Consider the following 18,603-nt stretch of genomic DNA (forward strand, 5'->3'; position numbering starts at 1 on the left):
GCTTATGGGCATCGGAGCTAATAGGAACACTTAACATATTACATGAAGATCAATATGGCTAAACAACTTGTCAAACAAAGGTGTTAACATTAATATTGGCTGCATTTATTAGGTAATTGATGTGTTGCTGCCAGCCAGTATTGTGCATATTGTGTGGCTTACTGGGATCTTTTTGTGTAATATGTTTTTGGGCTTTTATTGCCTTTTACCAAGAGCCAGCCTTGGTGTGTGGGGTGCCAGCTCTACCAGGTGAGCTATCTGCTCATCAGGACACCCCAGCCGACTGGGATGTTAAATCAATGCTCAGGACCAGAGACCAAAATACACCCGGGTTGCAATGAACTATAATTAAGAAGTAAAGGAAGTTCCAGAAAAAAAAATCTTGGAAAACAAAAAGTATTCTTTGTTTTACAGATTTGTTCATCTGCAGTTGTCACTGAAGCCAGTTTGATGTCTGTCCACGCGCTTATGGCATCACTTCCTATTAATACAATACAGTTAAGTACACTGGTATAAATACGATAGGCATTTGGTATGCAGACACAGCACAGGTTTGCATTGCTGGTGAACAGCTGGGGTTAGAAGTTCATTTCCAAAAAAGGAAGTCCAGGAAATAGGCAGCTCCAGAATGTTAATGTTAAAGCATAGGTGTAACTAACTTCCTCTAACGGTCCCTGTTGTCATTCCACTGAGCCAGCATCAACTATACCATACATTAAAGTTATTACACCTGTAGAAAATGTCTGCTGTCTGTTGTACCACTGCGAGTACTGTACCCAGCTGTAAACAGCATGTTCAAGAGGGACATTACATACACTAGTAATGCACGGTGAAGCGAATAAATTAGGTACTGTTTGAAAATAAGCAAGACCACCACGCATAAAAATGTTAACATTTATTGCTGTTTCTGAATACCGCACTGAAAGCAAAAGCATTCAGAGTATACACAGAAATTATACAATAATATATGGTTTCACAAAGGCAGTGAACACATACTGTATTACAATCTACAAAAATCTACTTTACAGAAATTTAAAATTCTAAATATCAAAAAGTACAGCTGCAGAAACAGGTGTAGAACTGGAACCAGAAACTGCTCTGGATATCGGTCGGTGAGACAACATGGTGACATCACGATACAAAGAAAGCGGAAGTCGTCTTTGTACTTACAGCTGGTTTTGGAAACTACAACTGGCAGACGAAACAAAAACATACTCCAAAATAACTCATTGAATTGAAATGATCATATAAATTATGGTGGTTTTATGCATCCAAAATATATCATTTTACAGAATATGCTTTTACAAGGTAGCATGTCATAGTATTGTTCAGTGGGATTGGTAGTGTATCATTGCGAAAAAAAAAAAATATGGTTAAAAGAATATAAGGACACGATGGAAAAAAGTCTCCCATCTCACAAGGATGGAGAAATAACTTTAAAAACAATGCATGTTCTCAACAGCCTGGTGGTACTTGGTGGAGTAACAGCAAAGTGGTGGCGGGGTGTTCAGGTCAGTGCTCCACTAAAGAATATTTTTAAATGAGCTGCTGTCAGGAGCTCATAGCATTTCATAAATGAGGGGCTGGTATGGCTCTGTTCTGACCCTGATAGTGTGGTACACTGGGCTTAAAGGGTACAAAACGTAGACTACCAATCCTGTCACAAGGTCCAAATGTTGAAGTGGCATAAGAAAAGAACCAGACCACCCCAGCATCTGAACACACAAAAAAAAAGAAGATATAATCCAGCCAAGAAACTCAAGGCAGCTGAAACTAACCCCTTTTACGGGAAACTTAAAAACAGAGGATAAGAAGATCAATAAAATATTCCAGTTAAAAAAAATAATAAATTCAAATGAAAATGTATTTGTATGCCCACATCAATGCCAGGTAGCCATTTTGGAGGAGTGTCCAAAAGCGGGACGAGGCGTTCGTCTTGTGTACGAGGTGCAGTTATCCTCATTCCCAGTGACAGTCACGCTGGATTCAAGGACAAGCTGGTTTATGGTCACACATGGCTGCAAGGGGGCCTTTCAGTTTAGTCCTGCTCCATGGGCTCATCAGTGGTCCCAGTGTTCAAGGTGGCACTTTCCATGGCGCCCTCTGTAGGAGGTTCAGTCGTACTGCTGGAGGGAGCGAGAGCCACATCTTCTCTGCCTGCTTCTGCACTCTCCTCTATGCTACAGCTGCTACCACTGCTGCTACTGCTGCTGCTGCTGCTGCTGCTGCTGCTGCTGCTGACTGGGTCACTGTTGCTCTCCTCGCTGTCCCTGCTGGTCTCGGGGCTCTCCAGGACGCCTGCGGGTGCCTGCTGCTCCGTCTGATCCATGTCGCTACCCTCCTCTTGGGATCCGCATGGCACTTCCCTCTCAGCCTGCTCGGCATCCTGGCCTGAGCCTGCACACATCTCGGCCTGGGTGCTACTGGTTGGTTCTGTGGTGAAAAGGTGCAAACGCATGTTAAAAACATGGCCGAGTATGTTTTAGGTTCTGTTTTAACCCTCTTGCTCCAGACAGCTGAAGACAGATGAGTGACTAGTGGGCTTGCCTTCACACAGAACTTCATTTGTCATTCAACGGAACATCTGCTCGTACAAGCTTACATAATGCATTCAATGTTTCCTTTTATTATTAACAAGTATAAGTATTTTAAGTCGAGAACTTCACGTGGATAATTTTAGACTCATGAGTAACCCAGGTCTTAACACATTAGTATGAAGATGGCCCACACAGGCTTTAATATAATGATGAAGGCTGAAGCTAATGTTTGCTGCTTCACTACCAATACAACCTGCAACTGATAAAGCATATGAATGTGAATTCAAATCATGTCTGTGCCAACATCGCTCCATTTCCATCTGGCATAGAGGCCATGAGAAAGACTCTGGGCCTTAAGAACATCTTTGCTGACATTGTCCCACATGAGGAGCGAAACCCACAGTCATAGCTGAACTTGTGCTTGTTTTGACAGAGCAGGTCACACTGAACCTTATCATGCAGTTGTATGCTAAAACACTGAAAGCACTGGTTGGAGTGAGCCCGCCCTAAACCGCAGCTGAGAGTCACTGTTTAAATGATAGAGCGACAGCCAAATATGGACTGAGAAGAATGTCACCACAACACTAAAGCGACAAAATGAAACTGAAAACTGGCTAGAGTAAAATATTGGAATAAAGTATTGGCCATGAGAAGCAGGGAATTATTGTTAGATTGGTACTGGCTAAAAAAAATTCATATGGTGCATCCCTACTTTATACTCAGTAATCAATGTATATTACCACTTTATTTTACCAGCTGTTGAATCAACGCTGATTATGGTTTGATCATAATTTAATGCTGATCATTTCCAGAGTAAAGGGATCAATAGGATTTATCTAGCTATGAATGACGAGGGAACGGGCCAGGAGACACCAAAAATATATGACAGAGGGATCGTTTCATTTCAAATATAACAATATTTTTGGTTCATATAAATGATTGTGTCAATTAAACACCAGATAATGTTGAAAATCAAGAACTGTCCTACGAATTCAGGCATATTTCTAACCTTGATAAAATTAAGCATTTTCTAAACTTTCACATACAAACCAACTTCCAACTTACCTTGGTCTTCAGTGACTGCTGCACTGCTGGAGGCTTCATTCTCCTTGCTGTACCCGATCTTCTCCTCTTCCTCTTCCTCCTGGACCATGGCTTCTGCCTCTTTTGAGAGGCAGGTGGCATGTAAAGGCCTCAGTGTGTCCACCTCCTGCTCTTCCTCTTCGTCCTCCTCATCTTCCTCTTCCTCCTCGTCCTTGCTGAACTTAAGTCTCTTCACCTCCTGCTGCTCGGCCTCCATGTCCTCTTCTGCGTCTGGGTGTTTGTTCTTCACTGAGCTCCCGAAGGAACCCCCCGACGCTGAAACCTCACTGACAAACGAAGAAGAAATGGGAGATACAGATGTGATTCCAGTGGGTTTATGTTGAACACGGAGAATGGATTTTCTGGTGTGTTTAAGCTCCTGGCATACCTGGAGTCTTTGTCGTCTTCTTGCTCTGTGTTGAGGTCTTTGTTGTCTGTGCTGTCTGGCAGGCCATTAGCTGCTAGTGAGTTGGCCAGAGACACCTTCGGTCGGTTCAGTGGTCGGGGAGTTCCGGGACCGTTCACTTTCCTTATAAAAAGCCGACAAAAAGAGGAAAAAAAGCATTTTAATAATAACAAAAAAAATATTAGCAGTTGCAATTAATTATGTAAATTGTAGGATCAAGGACTAAATCTGTCCCCAACACAACCTCTCTGTAAAAGCAGATGTGTTCCCAGGAAGCATCACTCCATTCATTCTATTGACAGCACTGCATCCGTTTTTCCTGCATGAGCAAGTTCAGAAAAACAAAACTCTTAAGTGGAAAATATAATTCCCAAAACTTCTTACGTTATTTAGTTGTTCCAAAAAAGTGTTTAATTTGGACATGACACTTACTCTGAGGTTGGGTGAACACAGCTCACCACCATCACATTCTAGAGGGAAACAAGAATTCCCAAATAAGTGAAAGCAGGTGTCAGCAGGTTAACAACTTACGGGGGAAAAAAAAAAAAAAAAGAACAGCTATGCTGCTTAGGACTTACCTTCTCCACCCCCCGAAGAAACTTATCTGTTCCTGTGTAGTTCCTTTTGGGTTCTGTGAGCAGCTCGCATAAGCGCTGGATTGTAAATGGAATTCTAAAATTGAGGGGGAAAAAGCAACAGACTCAAAATAGACTGAAATTCAGGTGGTCTTCTTTAAAAACTGGCCCTAACATTGCATTTTATCACTTTACTTGATGAGTACTCAAGGATACTGGGCGGGAAATCCCAGTAACAGCTATCACTAGAAAAAAGTTAAAGTGAAAAAAGTGAAAAAAGTCCATCACGAGTTCCCAGAGCTAATTGCGTCATGTTCACATCTCTTGTTTTGTCTAATCAAAAGCAGCAAATCCTCACTTTGGAAAAGCTGGAACCAGGGAATTTTTGGCATTTTTGTTCTTAAAACAAAACAAAAAAACTCAATCGAATCATAATCAAACCATTATCAATTACTAAGTTGTTGCTGGGCAATTTACTGTTGATTGCTTAATTGTTTATTACATTAATGTCCATCCACCTTTTGAAAACATCTATGTAGATGGGTTCTCACAGGTCCACTCGATCCTAGTAAACAACAGTCCAAACTATATTTAGTGTAACTGGGTCCCATTCTATTGCCGTGGGTCTCTGGTCTGTGTATCAACACGTCTAAAGGGTGATTTATAGTTGTACTTGGGTTCTACATCGTGCCTACAGAGTTGCCTATGCAAGTGACCTACGCCGTTGAAAGCACTTATACTTGTGCGCTGGTGTGTCTGCAAGTAACACCGCCAAAACACCAGTTGGCGGTGTACTTCAAACAATGGCGACTGAAACTCAAACTATCCCTCGTCTCTCCTCAATCTGTCCTGTGTTTTCCTAGTCCACCCCCCCGCCCCCCCGTGAAACGAAAGGACAAGGGAAATGGACAGATAAGAGCATGTCATGCAGCGAGGCAGCTTCCCACATGTGCCTGTTGTGTGTTGTGTGAGAGGACACACTTGTCTGAGAATGTGTATGTGTGTGTTTGAAGAGGGACTTAAACAGCATTATTAACTTATCTGGGTTTTGCATGAGTCATCTCCCATTCTCAAACAATGCACACACCAAGCGCACCAATCATAGTCTTTGCGGTCTGCGTCACCATGACGTGTAGTTACATTTCTGGGGAGGCGCACATCAGGCTACGGGCACGATGCTACACAATACTTATAGCCTTTGATTCAAAACCGAAGTATAAATTAGGCTTAATACAGCGACGGATCTGAGCACACACAATCAAGGCTTCTCATGTGATGTGTCATAATCACTGAATGTGTTTTTAAACAAGGTGAACTTGCTGCTCTTTAGCGCTGCTTATATGCCGCTGCTAGTGTTAGTGTTCTCTTGCTATTTGGGTTGCTTTGAATTGACCACATTTTGGGTTGTCTCTACTTTGGACTGGGTGTGACTGTCCTCAGGTTGGATGTCATATCCTTATTTCAAAAGTGAATTTATGCTAAGGGTGCTACGATTGATTACGATCTAATTAGTTTGATCGGCGACCTTTACAAGCACAAATCAGAACGGTCGATCAGCTGAGGAATTTATTTTATTCCAGTCTTTAACACACACAGATTTACTCGGGCGGGCCGCCGGTATATAAACGGTCATGGACTCGTCTTAGCATTTTGCAGAGGAGAGAGAGAGAGAGGTTATTTGGTGGATGATCCTCATAATGGAATTGGGGTGAAAACATAGTAACAGAGCAGACACATACGAGCGAGGTTGGGCAGCCGGTGTGTGTGAGACAGAGGTGTAGGTGTGCATGTGCATGTGCATACACTATAAATGTAAGGCTTTAAATAGACCCAGTGATTGGTATCGGCCAATACTGCTTCCGGTGATCGGCCCTTAAAAACCAACATTTTGGACCCATGGAAACCTCTAGTCTGTATCCTAAAATTGTATCCGACACTGCTGACAGTGAGAAAAATTAATCCCCTTAAGTTTAGCTTAGATTTAGCTTAGATTTCCAGGAACCTGGGCTGTGTCCAAAATCACTTCCTCGTTCACTTGCTACAGCTAAAGTAAACTGAGATTTTTGACAATGTAATATCAACGCATTGTATTGTAGGATTGTTAGTAGTGTTAGTGATCGAGAGGATTTTGAGGGCACTATGTACATTCACAATAAGAATCCGGACACTTAATGGGTTAAATATAGTACACTACATAGTAAAGTGGAACTGATTTTGGATACATTCCTGCTGTTTATCCCACAGGCAAAAAAAAGCTTTACATTACTCCATCAACACCGAACACGTATAGATTTGAATGATAAATTCAAATCTCTATGTAGACCACGTCATACAATTTGGGACACAATGAAAAGCCTTGACTATGTGATACTACTGTGCAAAAATGATCAAATCAGCAACACTATAGCATTTTACAGTCATAAAACATTATGACGAACACTGTTATAATTATGTAAACTACAGATATCAGTGGAGCAAATGCGGTGGGCTGGAGGAAACCTATTCATGGCGTATGTTGGTCACAGGAAACCACACTTGCTCAATCTGGCTTCTCAATCTCATCAGTCAGACTGCCACGATCGCTGTCATAGAGAAATGTATGCCTACCCATTGTATCCATTCACAATCTTCAGGATTCTCTCCTTCATATCTTCAAATGGAATTGACTCCACATTGGGATTTGCAGGACCTCTTTGTTCAGGTGCAGAGGCTCTAAAGTCATCCATCACCTTCTCCAATTTAAACAGGAAGTAGTTCTTAAATTGAGACCATTGAACCCTAGAGAAAAATGTCAAGAACAGAATAAGGGTCAAAACATTTGGCATTTGTTAGAACACAAGACAAACTTGGACAATAGAATACTATGGCTGGATGCTACATAGACTATGATAACATTTTATTTTAGAAGAAACATGAAAATACAGTTGCACTGACATCAAAACTGCACAACAAATTCAGAAAATAATTAATTCTGCAAACTAAAAACAAAGTATGAATGCATCTATAGGCAGTTTTAAAAAAAAAAGGTAAAAGAAATGTCAAATGTGTTTGAGTGTGTGCTGTAAAGAGTAAGGGGGGGGGGGGCTTCCAGGCCTGCAATGTTCACTTACATGGTCTCTCCAGTCTTGGCAATATGACATAGAAACTGCTCCAGAAGAGGACATGCCTCCTTCTTTGCTTTCTTATCAAAATCTGAGGAGGCAATGAATAAACACACATGAGCATTACGTCTGTACGAGCCTGATCATTTAACCTAGCTGAACCTACAGTTGTGACAACTCTGCTATGGAGCTGGATGTTGTGGCTACCTGCACTGATTACCTACTTTAGCCAACTAAATGAAGCCTGTTAGCGGGTCTCTGACGACACTTTGGCTGAAGACGATCACAATGTCTAATTAACGCTAGCTATTTACACAACGTAGCGTTAGCGGGCTAGCGGATGCTATCTATGTAGCTAGTTCGCTTGTTAGCTACCGCTAGCTTCAAGTTTAGCGCACTGGCTAGCATGTTAAGTTAGCCGCAACAGCGTAGCCGGCAAACAGTGGTGACACTGAGCAGATACTTAATCCCAGCCAAAAACATATTTCAGTAAGTTGTCAAATACTGAGGGCAAATACGTGTTATTTCGGAAATACGGACAAAGAAAGGCATCGTCTTTTAGTTCGCTCTTTTTGCCTGGCTAATGAATTGGACAAACAGCTAACCATTTCCGTGAAACCGCTTGTTAATGTTAGCGTTAGCTAGTCCTGAGTAGCACCAAGCTAGCGACATTAGCTTTCAGCTACAATCCGTTTATTATTTACACTAGAACAGTTTCGGAAGCACGGCGGATAACAGGTGGTCTCGATTAACACAAAAACTATCGAAATAAACTGAAGTGACCTCTGAGCGCCTCTTGAAGCGAGTCAATTTCCATCACGCCGTTGCCCTCTGTCAGTCTTGTGGATGTAAAAAGCAGACTGGCGGCTAGCTGCTGCTGCTAAGCTAACGTAAGAGCTCACAGGCAAAGAGGAGGGAGCATTTTAATATGGCGCCGTGAGGTCACTGCCTGCTCAGCAACAGACGAGGCACTGCGCTGGGGAGAGCAACACAGCCATGTGGAGTTATTACCTGCTATCTAAAATAAAATAATAAATAAATAAAAATTGTAGGACGTATATATACTTTTTTTTTTTTTTTTTTACAGGATTTAAGGATATTATTAAGTATAAGAGATGCGTTTTTGATCTATATATCTATAGATTTATATCTATATAAATATGCATGTTGGCACATATCTGTATACTACTGTGCTCCATATATTCACTCAAGTCAAATACCATAGCAGAGGCAAATAGTGTACTTTTTACTCCACTACATTTGTCTGCCCAGCTTTAGTTACTAGTTATTTTTTTCAGATTACAATTTTCCATACCCTTCCTGTCCAGTGAAAAGCATGTAATCCAAATTTGGTGATTCTGAATTTAGTAAATAATAATAATTTAAGTAATGTATTAATTAAATTACTGATTTAACTTGACAGTGATGCTACAAACATACAATGATCTAAAGGAATATGATGCATTGCATATCTACACAGTCAAATGCAATATATGTATCAACACAGTAGTAATAATAATTCAAAAACTATATATAATAGTAAAACACAGACAGGGGTCATTTTACTGCCCTATGAATACTTTTGATATTTTAAGTACACTTTGCTGATAATAGTTACATACTTATTATATGATTGTATCTTAGATGTGCTTTCCATTAAAAAAACACAGGCAAGATCAACACTACAGATGCGCTTATTTGATACAAATTAGAAAGTTATAACCTGTTGAATATTACTGTGCCACTGAACAACTGTTTGTCCTTACAGAGTAGCAAACAGCAGCTAATAACAGTGACAATATTGCCCAGTGTTGTCTATTATCTAAATTATTGGTAGAGAAACATTTGTGATTTGAACAGAGGTGAAGTGACGTTTTGAATTGAATACTGCTCATACACTTTGTATACTTTTATACATTAACTGTTTTGTATTGCTACAGGCTTCCTCTTAAGTCTGCCTTATTGGTTTTGCCAGTTTGCTGTTCCCAAGGCCCCCAACATAGATTCAGGAACTGGAACTGGGTTTAAAGGACTAAATTAGTTTGAGCCCCTTATGGGACAGAATTGGGGGACTCCTGACCTGTTACATTTTCCCCTCAAAAATATCAAACAAGACTTTAAATAAAATTCAAAGCCACTAGTAAAACACATACAGTGGTACGGCCAATTTAAATCTAGTTTCAGAACAACTAGCAAATTACTATGTTACAGTACCACATTAAGTCCAACCAAACTAAATATAAATAAAGATACTTATGTCAAGGCAAATCTTTAGTGTTGTGATGCAGCAGTTACCTTTACAACAGCTTATACCTAACATGTATCTTACCTCACTGTATTTTTAATATACATTTCTGAGAAGAAAGCATTTCCTCCATTTGTAATGCTTTGGTATATTTCAAATCCCCATAAAGTGCACATATACGTAAATGAGACTCAGTACATTGCATTGATTTATTTAGAAACACATGTTGACTGTACAGCCATTTTCGGTTTCCAGTTTGAACGATACATTTAGAACATTACACCACAATGAAAGTAACCCTGCGAAGACATTTGACCCATGTGTTCACAACAGACCATATTACAAAGTAAGATACCGACTCAAACACACATGTGTATACCACTCATTTTGTAGCAGTAAACATGGCAGACATGAATATTTATATGGCACATAATCAGCTGTAGTATGTCACTATTTTTTTAAATGCTAACACTTTTGGTTTCGATTCACTCGGACAGTGTAGCATCTAATGTGGACAAGTTGTGTACAAACAACCATCCCATCCTAATATTATTCTGAAAGTGCATTTTAACATTCGGTATGTAACATAAAATGTCATCTGTTGTGCTGTACTTAATACTGTCAGTGGCGTTTGGCAACAGACCAAGAACTGGCAACTCTTCTCATTCACACTGGCTCACATTTCAAGTTATTTGCTGGTAAAACATTCACGTTATTTTAGAGGAGTGGTTCATGAATCTACTACTTCAAGTAGTAAAGCTTTCCAAAGTCCAAAGTTGACTTAGTCTAGTGTATACTGTGTTCACTAGGAAAAAATACAGAAGGTAGATACTTTTGTTAAACGCTTACTTGACACAAACATGCCTTCAATTTTGCTTTTAACCTACACTTGAGATGAAGAGCTGATATGTTCATAGTTCTTGAGAAAAAAAGATTCATGCAGTCTTTTTTCACTCTAGTTTTCCAACATTTCATCACCGTACATGACTGCGATGTGAAAGGTTTAAGACGGCAATAAGGCAAACCTATTCTACGGCATCACTGACCAGCACTGTATGCTTCTCTGTATACATAGGCTTATTACCCATCCCGTCACTAGAGGCTCATAATGTTCATAGGACCATTCCAGGAAGTGTTATGTGCTGAAAAGACTGCAAACGCAGAGCCAACAGTTCAGTCTCGGAGATGCTGGTATGACACATAATCCACAGCGAGTTGGTCCTCGGTGTTGTCAGATAAAACAGGGAGTCAGTTTCTCCATCAGTTATTTGTGGGGTCTGACGTGGCGCACCACTTTGTCCTCAAAAACCTTCCTCATGGTCTTTTCTATCTGCTTGAGGAAGACTTGAGGAATCCGACCACACAGGGTGTTGACCGTGTCCAGGAACTTGGTCTGGATGGGGTAGAACAGCGACTGGAACATGTTGTCCTCAAAGGGGAACTGCAGAAACAGAGACATTGTCCTGTGTCAGTTCTGATCCCAAAAGCTATTTCAGTTTGATCGTTTTTTTAATGGAACATATCACAGACTAAATGGTGTTCACAAATTGCGTCGGCAGGGCTGGGGTGGGACGGTGGTGTTTTGTATTAATCATAAATTACGACCCAGCTTGTCTTTAAGAGGCTTATCTCCGTGGAGCAGGGGGGGACTGACTCTGCTGCCGCAGAAAACAAATTCTAAATTTAAAAACTGACCCAGATTGTTTAATGCAAGCAAGAGAGAATCTGTATCACAGAGAAAATACACAAAGATGCTCTTTTTCTGAGCGGAAGTCATTAATGGAACAGTCCAACAATGGGAACATGGGAAAATATGCTTCTGAGCAATACCTAGAGTCAGATGAAAGGATTAATTAAACAGCTTTTCGGTTGTTTTCGTTTTGTTTTTTTTGAGAGGACTAAACTTGCTTCCAGTCTCTGTGCTAAGCTAGGCTAAACGTCACAAAAGTGATGCTGTTTTTTATTGAAGGAACAATGATTTAAAAAAAAACATGCTGTTTTTACGTTACTAACTGGTTGTGCCAGCCAATGTTAGCTCATTTAGTTTGTGTGTGTGGGATTTACGATGCTGGAAATCCATGTATCTAAATTTTTATTTCTAGTTAGTTAAAGTGTACTTGCCAAAATGTTCTTATGGTGCAGACTGTATATGTTCTAGGGTTGGGCGACTATAATGGGCGAAATATATTGGCTATTGGCAATTATCGCCTTTTTTTGGCTGGTTTTTGTGGCTGATTTTTGTCATTTCATTTTGCTGATTTAATGGTCTGCCTCTGTAGAATGACACTGAGCCAAAGAATGAGTGAGAGGAAAAACAGCTGTAGAGCCAGAATTATTCACATCTAACTGCGGTCAATAAAGGGTTTATTTTGACTAGTTTGACGACAGGAAATGCAGTAACAAGGTGATTCACAGAGCCTCCAACCCAGGACTCCAGGGGAGGTGAGGACACTGCAGGGACAGGAAAGAGACAGGCCAGGAGAGGAGATGCGTGAAGCGGTAGAGAAGCGACAGGGAGGTCAGGCATCAGAGAGGCAGTGACAGCGCGTAGAGCCAGAATATTTTCACATCTAACTCGATTAGACACCAGAGTTGGTGACTGTGGGAACAGTGGAGAAACTAATAAAGACGGTTTGGTTTTTATTCGGTATCTCGAGGGGGCACCGGCTGCGCCAACCAACCCTAATCTGTTCCTTTATGTGTTATGTATATTCACATTGTCCATATATGGTTTAAATGAGTTTGAGGGACTACGTAGGAAAACTAGCTGTATAGGTCTCAGCAGACCTGGTTTTAAGCAGATATTTGGTTGTGCCGTAGAAGGAAAAGCACAGGTGTAACTAATCACATTAACGATGGATGACACCAGGGCACTGGAACTGACACACCTAAATGGAGTGCAGCCATCGTTAATGTGATTAGTTGCACCTGTGCTTTCCTGCTATAATGTGTCAAAATGTCGGCTCTAATATTGCAGCCACTCTGGGAATAAATCTCTTTAATCTCAATTACAGGTTTGTTTATGTTCATGTAATCATTTATATCAGTAAAATACAAACAGTGTCATTATTAGGCGTTAATGGCTTATGGAAATGAATCGGGCATTGGGATTAACATTTTTTATAATGACATATTGTGTCAGTAAAGCGTTCCTATCCCACGTGGATACTTACGTCACGTATTGCATCATAGACTACTTTGAACGCTGGCTGCTTGTCGTCGTGATACACGCCGCGGTTGCCATGGAGGATGGACACGCCCTCCTCTTCAGCCCCTTTGCAGTTACTGCCGTACATACAGTGATCGGGCCTGTAGTTCCACTGGCAGGGAAAGATGAAGAGACACTCTGGGGGGAAATAAAAACAACACACATGATTGCTTTGTGACACAAAACACTATCTTATGTGAATATGATGCTAGGATACAGTCAGGACAGTATTCAGTTCAATTCAGTTCAATTAGCTTTATTGGCATGAGTGTAACAAAGGCAATACTGCCAAAGCATTAAGAACTCATGAAAGTTAGTGACTGATAGATTACTAGTTTGATTCCACAGGAAACCTGGAAATAAACCTGGATGGAGAACTTCAACTGCAGTATAGAACATACATATTTGTCCTTCCTCAAAGTTAACAGTGGTTTGTGCACAAATTGTGTGTTTCTGAAGGGCGAACTAAATATGGAGCCAAAACAGTGGAAAATGTAGACGCCAGCAGTAGGAGTTGTTGTTGTCTCACAATGGATGTATCAACATGAATACAGTGTTCAAGGGTAAAGTCCCATTCATTCTAATGCAAGTTCAGAGTACACGCATTCAAAGGTTGATGTGTTTTTGTCTTTTCGCAGCAATGGAAAAAGATCTTTCTGAATGTTACGTGACATGCTGTTGTGACTGTGGTAAATTTTGCCACACAGCCCAGTTCTGTTCTAGAGGGCTTGTTGCCCACACGTAAACAACACAAATAATATAAAGACAAAAAGAATAAGAGGATGGAAGGAAAATGTCATCATCCTCTTCTGTACAGTGTGCGTGTTTGTTTCTTTCCTCCCATTTATTTATTTATTTGGAAAATACGAAGACCTCTGAAAGCACACTAAATTATTTTTACTGCAAAGAACGCTTGAGAAACGCAATCAACCTCCAACTGCTCCAGCACAGCAGCTCAATGGCCAATGCTTATTACACCACTGCTGCAAGGGGGGATGTGTACATGCTGTACAGTATGAACATCAAATAAAGAAAGCATGAATGTTGATATATATATTTGTTCATTGGAACCTGTGACATATACAGTAGTATATTTAATAAGCTCTGTATGGTTGTATGGCATGCATAGGCTAAAAAGTGAAAAATAAATACTATACTGACGTTGACATGAATCTTATAATTACAACAAGTCCTGATCTGAAGCGAGATCACAGTCTTTAGAAGATTGCACTACAAGCAAAAAGGAGTCAGAACAATGCTTAAAGACTAACTTGAGTATTTCTCTGGGGATAGCTGGGGGCTCAAAGACGCACTATTTCAAACAAACACTTCATTTGCTGTAATTTCAAGCAAACGTTGGCGATGCCAGCTCTACCGATGGCTCTGAGCACTTAATGCCCACATCTGGCAGCTGCAGCTGGAACTCAGTCTGTGCTTGCCTACAGTCATGGCCTCATGTGTTTACTGGACCAGGTTCACAATGTAGACTGGTGGATCAACAGTGCAATAAGATACAATGTATGAGGACATGTTGATAGTGTGAAACCGCTGTACTGAATGTGTGTAGACTAGTAATTCAAAATGGATTCACGGTATATACACAGTTTGATGTTCTGTTACCTTTTGTGGCCCTTCACTAGATCATTTTAAATGCTCTTTCAGTTTTCAGTGTGATAATAATGTTCTATAATAAGTGTAGATGACATGAGTACACTGGTAAAAAGGACTTTACCTGGGTTGTAGTGGAAGATAATGTTGAGGAGGTCCTGGTCTCCCCAGGTGATGTGGTTCTTGTACTTCTGATAGAGTGGATGTAGAAGATCCTCCCATGACAGGCCACTGGGGATCATACTGTTCTGAAATACCAAATAACCTTCACTTGCAAACAGCTCATGAGCAGCCTTTTTTTTTTTTTTGCACAAAAACACATCATCAAAGGAGGAGCACATTTACATTCGCACTTCCATTTGCAATCTGCTGGCAGTATTAAGAGCTGGAGAGCTGCTAAATTGAGTTCTGAGGGCAAAAGCCTGTGATGCCAGCGTGGTAATCAGAAAGCTTCAATCACGGCCCACTCAGAGCACTCTGCCTGTGACTTGAGGTTATAGGGAAAAAAACCCTTTAGAATGCAAAAGGGAAATCACAGCTCACTTTAGCTTTTCTTCTGATCACAGTGTGAGGAAAACCAACTTGTGTTTTTTAAAGTATATTTTTTCCAGTTTTTTTATGCCTTTATTATAGTGACAGCTGGAGACAGACAGGAAAGGGGGGCAGAGAGAGGGAATGACATGCAGCAAAGGGCTGCAGGTTGGATTCAAACCATGGGCCACTGCAGCAAGACTCAGCGTTGGTACATGGGTTGCCAGTTCTACCCACTGAGCTAACCGGGTGCCCTGTCACCAGAGTCATTTAGATGATAACACATTTAAGATTTTCAACCAAGAAGTGAGGAGTATTTCCATGTCAGTAAATTTATTTGTTACAGTACAGAACATTTAGCTGTTAATGATAGATCATGTATCAGTAATTTACCAATAGTTTAAATGTTACTATGCTACACATAGAGGCAATTGTCTTTATAATTTATTAACAGTCCAGAATAATTGCTCCAAGAAATAAAGAAACAATGTATCTCTCTCTCTCTCTCTCTCTCTCTCTCTCTCTCTCTCTCTCTCTCTCTCTCTCTCAGGGTTAGTGGATATCAGTGATGTTGGAAAGACTTCAGAGGACACAAGACCTTGCTCCTCTCAAAGTGAAGGTAAAGCTGCTTTGTTCTCTTGTATGTTTGGAAGCCCAGAAAGACAAAGTATATTTTTAAGTTTGAATAAATAAATAAATCTTAGTAATTTTCACTTTCTCTGTGAAACATTATGATTCAATTATAACTGAGTGAAAGCAGAGACAGGATAACTTGATAAGATTTAGTCAAAGTGGTAATCAGAGTACTTGCAGGTCTTACTCTTAAAAAGCATTAAGTTCAGTTAATTCTAAAAAGGCCCCTGAGCTATTAAAAAAATCTTGAATTCATTTGTAAAGATTTTAATATATTCTAGGCTGCCATAGGCAGTAACAGACACAAGAACAGACAGAAGATGGCTTTTGCTGCAGGAGGCTGTTAAATCTGATCAGTATTACTATGAAAAGATTAATTCTGTATTATAAAAAAAAAATTATATAAACTTAATTTGTTTTGTGATGACCACTGCAGAAACTTTGAGAATGTATCAAATCAGAAGTAGCACCCTTCTCTACTTTCAAAAGTATGTTCAGGCTGAATTGGAGGCAAATTTTTGAGGCAGATAAAGTCAATACAAAGACAAGACTGGCTCACTTATACAGACTGCCAACCCTGATGTTGTTTGTTGTGTTTTCATTCAGGAAGTCATTCTGGAGTTTGTCAGCGTGAACTTAAATCTAACCTGAAGAAGAAGTTCCAGTGTGTGTTTGAGGGGATTGCTAAAGCAGGAAAACGAACCCTTTTGAACCAGATCTACACAGAGTTGGTGGTCTCCAAATTTGATGTATCAATCCATGAATCAGTGCTTCAAGGGTAAAGATCATTCATTCAATGCAAGTTCAGCGTACAGCGCATCATAAGGTTGAGTGTTTTTGTCTTTCGCAGCAATGGATAAAAGGATCTTTAGCTGAATGTTACTGTGACATGCTGTTGTGACTGGGGTAATTTTGCCAGACAGACCCAGTTTGTTCTAGAGCTTGCTCGCCCACATCGTAAAGAAACAAATAATAAAAGACAAAAAGAAATAACGAGCGATGAAGGAGAAATGTCATATCCTCTCGTACGTGTGGCGTGTTTTTCTTTCCTCCCATTATTTATATTATTTTGAAAATACGAAGACCTACTGAAAGCACACTAAATTATTTTACTGCAAAGAACGCTTAGAACGCAATCAACCTCCAACTGGCTCCAACGCATCATGGCCAAGCTTTTACACCACTGCTGCAAGGGGGATGTGTACATGCTGTACAGTATAGAAAATCAAATGAAAGAGCATGGAATGTAGATATACTATATTTGGTTTCATTGGACCTGCTGACATTATACAGTAGTATATTTAATAAGCTCTGTATTGGTTGTATGGATGCAGTGGACCGCGTAGAAGAGCAGAGCTGAGACGAGGATAATAGGTATACTGACGTTGACATGATCTTATATTACAACAAGTCATGATCTTGAAGCGAGATCACAGTCTCTTAGAAGATTGCACTAAAGCAAAAGGGAGTCAGAACAATGGAACTAACCTTGGATGAGTGGCGTGCCTCGCGCTGTGGGGAGTCGCCGCTGTTGCGCGGCTCGCGGGCGAAGACGCACTATTTGTCAAACACAACACTATTTGCTGTATTTCACGCGCGCCGGGGGCCCGGAGAACGGTGGGTGGCGCGGAGGTGGCCATGCGGGCTCAGCAGTGGCTGCCTGAGGGCGCACGTGAACGGGAGCCGCACGATTGGCAGAGGCTGGCGTGGAGAACTCAGTCTGTGCTTCGCGGTTGGACGCGTGTCGGAGGCGCGGCGCATGGGTTTATACTGGCCAGGGCACCCAATGGTAGGACTGGGGATCAACACGGTGGAATAAGATACAATGTATGGAGGACGCAGGGGGTGTATGGTGGGAAGGGCCGGCGGTGGCGCGGTGCGGGCTGAAAGGGTGTCGCCGTGGTGGTCCAGAATATGTGTCGACGCGGTGAGTATAGCGACGTCTTTGATGTTCTGTTACCTTCTTGTGGCCATTCAAGCTATAGATTCATTTTAAATGCATCTTTCAGTTCAGTGGATAAGTAATGTTCAAATAAGTGTTAGAGGACATGAGTTACACTCAGTAAAAAAGGACTTTACCGGTTGTAGTGGAAGATAAATGTTTGAGCGAGGTCCTGCGTCTCCCCAGGTGATATGTTTCTTGTACTTCTGAATAAGAGGTGGATGTAGAAAGATTCCCATGAACAGGCACTTTGGGGATCATCACTGCTTCTGAAATACACAATAAACTTCACTCTGCAAACAGCTCATGAGCAGCCTTTTTTTTTTGCAGCAAAAACACATCATCTAAAGGAGGAGCACATATTACATTGCACTATCCATTTGCCATTCTGACTGGCAGTATTAAGAGGGCTGGGGGAGTGCTAATTGAGTTCTGAGGCAAAAGCCGTGATGCCAGCGTTCGTAATCAGAAAGCTTCAATCACGCCCACTCAGAGACTTCTGCCTGTGACTTTGAGGTTATAAGAAAAAACCTCTAGAATGCAAAAGGGGAAATCAACAGCTCTTTAGTTTTCTTCTGATCCAGGTGACGGAAAAACCAACTTGTGTTTTTTAAAGTAAAAAAAAAGAAAACTATATTTTTTTATCCAAGTTTTTATCTCTATATATATAATGACTCTGCTGGCGTAGACAGACAGAAAGTGGAGGCAAGAGAGGGAAATTGCACGCAGCAAAA

General features: G+C 40.8%; 2 protein-coding genes across 3 annotated transcripts in view; both read right to left on the reverse strand.

Moving 5' to 3' along the window:
* Positions 1-880: 880 nt before the first annotated feature.
* Positions 881-8,643, reverse strand: ppp4r2b (protein phosphatase 4, regulatory subunit 2b). 2 transcript variants are annotated; one of them, XM_035662068.1, is made up of 9 exons: positions 8,486-8,643; positions 7,712-7,793; positions 7,209-7,379; positions 4,605-4,698; positions 4,459-4,496; positions 4,271-4,345; positions 4,009-4,149; positions 3,603-3,907; positions 881-2,433 (listed from the first exon to the last, which is right to left on the reverse strand). In XM_035662068.1, exons 1-9 carry the CDS (start codon positions 8,517-8,519, stop codon positions 2,039-2,041), a joined length of 1,335 nt encoding a protein of 444 aa, XP_035517961.1. In that variant the 5' UTR covers positions 8,520-8,643; the 3' UTR covers positions 881-2,038. The 2 variants fall into 2 exon arrangements, with proteins under 2 accessions (XP_035517961.1, XP_035517962.1); XM_035662069.1 differs by lacking the exon at positions 8,486-8,643 and adding an exon at positions 7,927-7,948.
* A 1,499-nt stretch (positions 8,644-10,142) lies between these two features.
* Positions 10,143-18,603, reverse strand: part of gxylt2 (glucoside xylosyltransferase 2) — a 21,612-nt gene continuing 13,151 nt past the window's right edge. The window contains exons 5-7 of the mRNA XM_035662272.1: positions 14,888-15,011; positions 13,121-13,293; positions 10,143-11,388 (exon numbers count right to left, since the gene is read on the reverse strand). Coding sequence (XP_035518165.1) covers positions 11,212-11,388; positions 13,121-13,293; positions 14,888-15,011 — 474 coding nt within the window. The 3' untranslated portion in view covers positions 10,143-11,211. The remainder of the gene's footprint in view (positions 11,389-13,120; positions 13,294-14,887; positions 15,012-18,603) is intronic.

This window comes from Morone saxatilis, unplaced genomic scaffold (genome assembly GCF_004916995.1).
Source record: "Morone saxatilis isolate NCDOM2014 unplaced genomic scaffold, NCSU_SB_2.0 Contig18, whole genome shotgun sequence".
In the NCBI taxonomy this organism is placed as follows: Eukaryota; Metazoa; Chordata; class Actinopteri; family Moronidae; genus Morone; species Morone saxatilis.